We start from the raw sequence: 8,347 nt of genomic DNA, 5'->3' as shown, positions 1-8,347 counted from the left end.
TTGTGGTAGAGACACCTTTAACTAAGAGGTTTAAAAACACCTTAAGATAGGCTTATAGATTACAGAAGAAATGGTTTAAATAATAGATTCAAGTACAAAATACATTTTATTTATTCAAATCATGTTGGTTTTCAGAATATTTGAAGTAACACACAAAATTATATCAAAGCTATATTTTAATTTCATCACATTCCACACTAAATTCTTTACTATTTACCAAAAATAACTTTTTATAAAGTATACTATTTTGTCTAATATAATCCAGACTGCTGATCTATTTTTATGTGTTTCTCTCAAAAATTAGAAGAGCTTATGAGCATATCGTACAAAACTAAGTGGTATATTACACACCAAACATGAGTACAGATTCTGTACAATATATGTAACAGCATATACATACTACATGAAACTACATGCTTTGTTAAGTCATATTTTCAGAAATCTTTCATGGAAAAAATCTACATTGCAAAATGTGGTGGTTTGTACTCAAATTCTTTTCATGAATTTCTTTCAGAGGGCATTAGCTGTCCATTTAACTTCATTAGCAGCTTTACCACAAGACCAGCCTACAAAATAAAACATACATTAACATCAAATGTGAAACCTATAAAAAGCTTAGAAGACATACAGTGTAGTGGACATTTTCATACTTATTTATTTGAAAGGTAACTTTATTAGGAAGAGAGAGCAGGTCAAGAAATTGGGCAGATTGGACACATCTGCAAACCCACAAACTTAGTTCTAGACCTGCATGCGTGAACCCTTTTCATTTAAGAACTCCCTTTGCAACTGAAGGAGCTGAAGGGGTTTGCAACCCCACAGGAAGAAAAACAGCATCAACCAACCAGACCCTCCAGAGCTCCTGGAGATTAAACCACCAACCAAAGAGTACACATAGAGGGTCCCATGGCTCCAGCCACATATGTAGCAGAGGACAGCTTTGTCAGGCATCAATGGGAGAAGCCCTTGATCCTGTGAAGGCTTGATGCCCCAGTGTAGGAGAATGCCAGGGCAGGAGTAGGTGGGTGGGTGGGTAAACACCCTCATAGAAGCAGGGGGAAGAGGGATGGGATGGGGGTTTTGGAATGGGGGGGGGGAAGAGGATAACATTTGAAATGTAAATAAAGAAAATATCCAATTAAAAATAAATAAATAGAAAAAAAGAACTCCCTTTGCCTGACCTCAGCCCTGTAGGTTCAGAGCCATCTTTCTCTGGTTCAGTTAAATAGTTTACCCACCAGCTTACTTGGCCTACTTTAGATCACATATCTGCCTCATGGCTCAACCTAAGGAAAGCCATATTATCACATCAGGCACACAGATAACACAAGAGTCCACATGCCCAGGTCAAATGGCAAAAACAAAGGCAGCATGATTGGACAAAACAGCATGTCTCCCATCAAACCCACCAGTCCTACAGAAGTATTTTGTAATGAGAACTACCTAGATGAACCTCAGGACATAAGACTAAAAGAATAATCATTAACATTAGCAAAAAATTCAAGGAATTAAAAGAAGATACAAATACTTTATTGAACTCCAAGAGGATAACAATAAACACTTGAGTGCTGCCCAAGAAAATATTTGCAGCTGAGAAAAATAACAAAAATAACTCAGGATTTGAAAACTGAAGTTGAATAAAGAGAAACACAAGCTGAAATGAAGAGGTAATTGAAAAACTTAAAATGCCAATGAGAAAACTCAGGTAAAGTTTAACAAGTAGAATCAATCTGAGTCAAGCAGATGACAGATACCTGGACTAGAACATAAAAAGATCTAGACTATATAAATGAAAAAAAATTAAAAAACTAAAAAAGCATAGAAAAGAAACATACAAGAAATGTGGGATACTAGTGAAAGATAAAATCTTTGAATTACAGGCACAGAAGAGGGAAAAGAATCCTAGGGCATTCAATGACATAAACCAGATCTTTAACAAAATGATACATGGAAACCTGCCCAAACCAAAGACACATCAACAGATACAAGATGGACACAGAACACCAAAGAAGTAAGACCAAAAAAGAAGCATCCAAAAGTATATCACAATTAAAACACTGAGTATACATAACAAAAGAGAGAACAACAACTCTCCACAAGTCACATACATAGGAAAACCTATCAGAATAATACCTGATTTCTCAATGGAAACTCAGAAAGCCATAAAAGCCTAGAGGAATGCACTCCAAGTTCTAAAAGACAGAGCACCATTGCAAAACTAGACTACTTTTACCAGCAAAACTATCTACCATAGCTGGCAGACTATTGTAACCAGCAAAACTATCTACCATGGCTGACAGACTCCTGTAACCAGCAAAACTATCTACCATAGCTGACAGACGCATGTAACCAGCAAAACTATCTACCATAGCTGACAGAGAAAGAAAAACGTCCACGATCCAAACAGCCTATAAAAATTCATACCCAACTACAACAAAAACACTAAGCAAAATATTGGAAGCAATGCTTTGAACTAAAGAGAGGAATAATAAAGCCAAGAGACCTTGAGGGGCAGGGTGAGATTGAGGAGAGACAAAATACAACTAAGAACACAAACCAGCAAAAAAGATCAAGGTGACTAAAATATACATACACCTTTCAATAATAACTTAATATTATTGGCCTCAAGTCACCAATCAAAAGAAACAGACAAGCTTGGATTAAGAAACAATCCATCTATGTGTTGTTTAGAAGAAATTCATTTTAGCATTAAAGATAGAGATGACCTTAAAGTAAAAGGAGAGAAAAAAATATTCCAAGCAAAAAATGGGATAAAGGAGCAAGCAGGTACTGCTATCCTAATATCTGAGAAAATCAACTTCGAACAAAAACTAATCAGAAGGGACAGAGGAGGATAGAGGGAGGTCAACACAGAAGGACAGAGGAAGGGGTAAGATAAAGGAATCATATTTTATATTTACCTAAAATCATACACAAAACATGTATGTGTATGTACATATATACATATGCGCGTGCACACACACACACCCACACACACAGCTTCCCACAAGACATAAATTAAAAAGGACTCTAGTACTAGGAATGAGAAACCTCCTACAATGGTTGGACAGGGAGTACAGGTGACTCCCCAAACACATATAGACTACTGATACAGTCCTTGGTTTTCTCTCTGGGTTGAGGCTGGAAGTAGTCCCCTCCTGATAAAGACACTGCTCACTTAGGACACAGAAGTTGGATATTTTGAGATGGATCTGACCTGAAAGCCTCTTCCGTGCGGTCTAGCTTTCAAAGTTTCAGAAAATACTATGAAAGCTGCAAAGGAAGCAATTAAGCAGTCCTATCCAGCTGCATGACACCTATGAGCCATGACAATTACCAGTATGGCAAGATATGCATAAAGGAGCAGTAAAGAGCATTTACATGTCAGTGATGATCAACAACTATCTAACTGGACCTAAGGCACAAGCAGGAAATCACGCCTAGTACCTAGCCAATTTCCCTTAACTAGTGAAATCATGGACCTTAGACCATCCACTTTGCCAGACAAGTATAATTCCTTATTACATTCTGAATCTTATCCTTATACCAACAGATAAGTGTAAAGCCGCCCCTCACGAAAGAAGCCTTTCCTCACAGCAGATGGAGAGCATCACAGAAAACTTTAACTGGACACAAGGGAGAGACCAATGGAGCATGGGAAACCAAGTACCAACTAATATGTCTACACTATGGCTCCTAGATCAGGGACCACTGCACAAGAGAAGATGGAAGATCACAAAGCCAAAATACCAGACTCTGACAATCCATTGTGAAACAGTTTCTCCTAGAAATAGCTGGATAAGTAATACTGGAACAATGGCAATATAAATATAGACATGTTACAATGGAAGGGAGCAATTTTACAAAGATCCCACTCCTAGATAAAGAACTACTATAGCAAACTAATGACTGCTGGATGAAGAATGAGACTCTCTCAAGAACGAGCCCCCTTTTTGGTTGTTCAATGCAGGGTAGTTAGCCCAGAAACCATAAACACACAAGCAACAAAAATGGACTCAGCAGGTTGTATTTATATTTGTGTACATGTACACGTGTGTACATACATACACACATATATGTAACAATAATAAAGAAAAAGAGGATATCAACTTGGGGTGGGGTGGGAGGGCCTGGAGGAAGGGTACGTGGAAGATACTGGAGGGAGGATAGGAAAGGTGGAAAGTGATATAATTATCCTTCAATTAAAAACATTTTTAAAAAAGAAAAGTAAATTGGGAATAGGGGAAGAATTTACGTAGATCTTGACGATGGTTAAGAAATGGCACCCAGAGTATGGTTCAGATAGTATACTGGTCAAGAAAGGGGAGAGCTTGAAGAAGAAGACAGGGAATAACTAGTCAGAATTACAGGAAATGGTGTAAGGAAGAGCTTAACTGCTTTAAAACAGAAATATATTAGTTTGTCAAGTTTCTGGCTCCTTTAATTAAGAAGGGAATCCCATTTTCATCTAATACTAAAGGTTTCCAGGGAAGTTAAATGAATTAAGTATTAAAAAAAAAAGAACTTTAGTAAAACTATAGTTTACTATTATTAGTCAAACTAATTTATTAATACTTGCCTGTTTTGTGTGTACGATAAAGCTCATTTTATTTTCCATACTATGGATTTGAAAACAAGTACCAGCGTCTCCCAGCTGCCACGTAAAGCAACAATACTTAAGACTGATGAGTAATGCCTGCAACAGAATTAGAAATTATTATGCTAAAATAGAGCTAACGGTAACATTTACTCAGGCATGCCTTGTTAAATCCTACTTCTTGGGAGGTAGAAGCTGAAGGTCAGAAATTCAGGGTTATCCTGGACTAACAGTTAAGAGACCAGCTATATGAGACTCTTGTCTCAGAATGCTAACAATCGTCCTAAACGAGAAATGCAACAACACTATCACTTACGTGTTTATAATTATCATTAAATGTAACTGTTCTGGATATCATTTTCTTAAAGTCTCTTTACAGAACCCACACCAACTTCACAGAGCCTGAAGGACCCACAAGGCCAACTCCAGAGACTACCATGAACAATAACAGTGCTTGTATCAAACTAACAAACATTCTTATAGACGCCCATTCTCAGTGACTTGGAGCATAGTCAAACAAGCTCTTATTTTATGCAGGTTAAAAATTAATATATTCAGTACCTTTCATGAATATATATACAGTACTTTTAATTCTGAAAATTACAGTGGGACTTCTAGGATGACCTCAGCAATTTCATTACACTGAATATAAGTGCACTGATTTGGTATTATTTATTGTAGAAATAAGAAAAACAAATATTAGAAATATATTCTTTTTAAATTCCATAGAAATATTTAAGAAACAATGTTAGGGTAAGCTATAACTTTACTAAAAGTGCTATACTTACGTAGGCATTCAACACATTTTTTTCTTATTTCTAAAAGCCTGTTTTTGTTGACATGTAGAACTTAGATATATGAAGTATAGTACGATATTCTTTCATCATATGTAGGTATATGTATATATCATATATATGTATATCCTTTATGCATATCATATATCATTCATATATGTATGATATCTGTATAAATATATGTGTTGTAAAATCCAACTTTGTAAGATATGTGAAAATGGCTATTTAGTAAGGTATAGACTGAAACCAATGAAAGCACAGTAGAAAATTAAAATTAGTACACCTAATCACCTGAATTATTTTTTAAATTAAAGCTAAAAATAAGCCCTTTTATAAGTCTAAAAAAAAAAAAAAAAGAAAAGAAAAGAAAAAGAAAGGAAAAGGAGAAAACAGGTTCAGGTAGCAAGTCTCAATTTTATGGAGATCAGATTTCCAATAAAAATACAACTGACCCCATACCTTAAAATAAAATGTGCTGTTAGAGAACTACATGCAATGAAGAAAGGATTCTTAAGACCCAAGACAAGGGTCCACATGGTCTTTTGATGTTATCAGACTTCTCCAGAAGGAAAAAGCTGCCATTGTAAAACGGCAAAACCTACAATTGTCAAGAAGCTAAGAAACAAGAGTAAAATGAATGAAGAAGTCATAAATGAAAGGGTTAGCTGGAAACAGCAAAAGGGAAGGCAGCAGAGTGAGAAGACATGGCAGCAGTGATGAAAACAATGTGCTCTGCAGAACGGCATGTGTGCACAAACTCAATTCTGCATGGATGAATACTGCTATTTAATAAAATCAACGACACGGGAACAAACATTGTTCACCACACCGGAAACACTGAGTAACAACACAGTTCATTTTATATGAGTAGAACAGACCAGTCTCTGATGAACTGTATTTTCTGATGGACTGCTTCCACGACTTCAAAGAGAAAGAAGACAGAAGATAATTGACATTAAAAAAAAAAAAAACCCAAAAATGCTGCTAGTTCTAGTTTCTCCAGAGAATCCATTTCTAAAGGACATGATGACTAAAAAAATACAATCATCTTAGATCTTTCAAAGGTAGCTTAGGAGCAAAAACATGCTTCCTCTTTGGCTCAATCACCTTTTTGTATACCTAAGGATAACACTGCCAGTTATATTTTTATCTGTTCACTTATTTTTAAGATTTATTTTTTATTTGTGTGTGTGTGTCTTCTGCAAGAACAGTAAGTGCTCTTAACCTGAGCCATCTCTCTAGCCCTCTACTTAGAAATTGAGTATCTTATTCTGAAAAAGAAGTCTGTCAACTAATAACTAATTCTTTTGCCTGAATTTTCAATTATCCAACTCCTGCATCAGAATATTATTAAAATATAAAATGTTGCATTAGATTGCTAATTCATCAGTCCATCATTGGAATGCTTTATAAAACATTTTACTGTTATTCAAACTTGAAATGCTACCAAAAGCCAAACCCTACAAGCTCAGAGAACCAGTGGTGTCATATTCACAGCACTATCATCCAGTTCTACCAGGAGGGGTCTGTGAACACAGGTACACAATTAGCAGACAAAAAACATCTGCAAACAATGCATTTTTCTCATTTTCTTTTCTCTTCTTTCTTTTTGTAGGTGTGTGGCTCTGAATGCACATGGAGTCCAGAAGTCAGTGCTGAGTCGCTTCCTCAGACTCCGGTTGCCTTATCTTTTAACATAGGGTCTCCTCCCACTGAACCTGTAAGCTCTTTTACTAGACTGCAGAGCCCCGAGCTTCAGGGATCCACTTGTTCTTACTCACTGAGCACTGGGGTTACCAACAGGCACTATAGTGGCCAGCTTTTCATTTCTTTTAAACAAGCTTAGTTCACAGAAATAGAAAAATGGCCACAAACCACACAGCAGTAGTCTATGTGTTTATAAACCAGTTTTAACAGAAATAAGCAATACCCAGAAGCAAGCAGTAAGGAATTTCAAGAAATCAAACTCTATGTCAAGTATGAAAATCTGTTATTCTGCCCTTTGTTTGTATTGTATTCTCTAGATCCTCCCACATGTTAGCAGCACTGTAAGATAAATGTTGACTAAAAGGCTGATGGCAAGTTTACATGGATGACTATATGTAATCAGGTTACTCTAAGAAGAAACTCCAGAGCTGAAGAGGTGGCTCAGTGGATAAGAGCACTGATTGATCTTCCAGAGGACCCAGGTTCTATACCCAGCAACCACATGGCAGCTCACATCACAGCTGTCTGTAATTCTAGCTCAGGGGATCCAGCACTCTCTTCTGATCTCCTTGAGGACCAGGTACACATGAGGTACACAGACTTACACACAGGTAAATCACCCATACCCAAAACATAAAACTTAAAACAAAACAAAGACTCCACAATATGACACGAAGATGAGGAGAATAAAATTCATAAAACTTCCAAACTAAAATGTCCTTTGGAACATGATCTAACTTTGACAAATCTTAATAAGTGAGGCAAGATTTTTACCAGAGTACTATTATAAATTAGAAAGATGTTCATCCTGCCTAGATGTGTTGAGTATGTTAAAAATAACTGTCTCTGTATTGAGCCTAGAAAAATGGCCCATCAGTTATGAGCACTCTAGAGGACCTGGATTTGATTCTCAGCCTATAGCTGCTCACAACAACTTGTAACTCCAGCTCCAGGGTGTCTGACCCCTGTAGCCTCTGAGGGCAACTGCACTCACAAGAACATACTGTACGACACATAATTATGCTTATAACAGACACAAGAAAAATAAAAAATAAATGTAAGAACAAAGCTAAAAAAACTATCTAGTGAATGGTGATATTCCCTTCCACTGTAAATGTTTTTCTCAGAAGAGCCTCTTATAACTAATCTTAGTTTTCAGAGTAAACCCTTTTGTCACACACACACATTCAGAGTAAACCCTTTTGTCACACACACACATTCAGAGTAAACCCTTTTGTCACACACACAC

At 36.5% G+C, this 8,347-nt stretch overlaps 1 protein-coding gene across 3 annotated transcripts in view; it reads right to left on the bottom strand.

Annotated features, from left to right (window-relative positions):
• Krit1 (KRIT1 ankyrin repeat containing) overlaps positions 1–8,347 on the bottom strand; it is a 40,590-nt gene continuing 32,243 nt past the window's right edge. For 2 of the 3 annotated variants that reach the window (XM_021161997.2, XM_029477842.1), the window contains exons 16-17: positions 4,580–4,696; positions 133–566 (exon numbers count right to left, since the gene is read on the bottom strand). In XM_021161997.2, coding sequence (XP_021017656.1) covers positions 498–566; positions 4,580–4,696 — 186 coding nt within the window. In that variant the 3' untranslated portion in view covers positions 133–497. Of the gene's footprint in view, positions 567–4,579; positions 4,697–8,347 lie in introns of all 3 variants that reach the window. The other variant, XM_029477843.1, reaches the window with a different exon arrangement.

The sequence above is a fragment of the Mus caroli genome, chromosome 5, assembly GCF_900094665.2.
Source record: "Mus caroli chromosome 5, CAROLI_EIJ_v1.1, whole genome shotgun sequence".
Taxonomy (NCBI): domain Eukaryota; kingdom Metazoa; phylum Chordata; class Mammalia; order Rodentia; family Muridae; genus Mus; species Mus caroli.
Note: the sequence above shows the minus strand (reverse complement) of the source record. Positions and strands in the feature narration are given on the sequence as shown.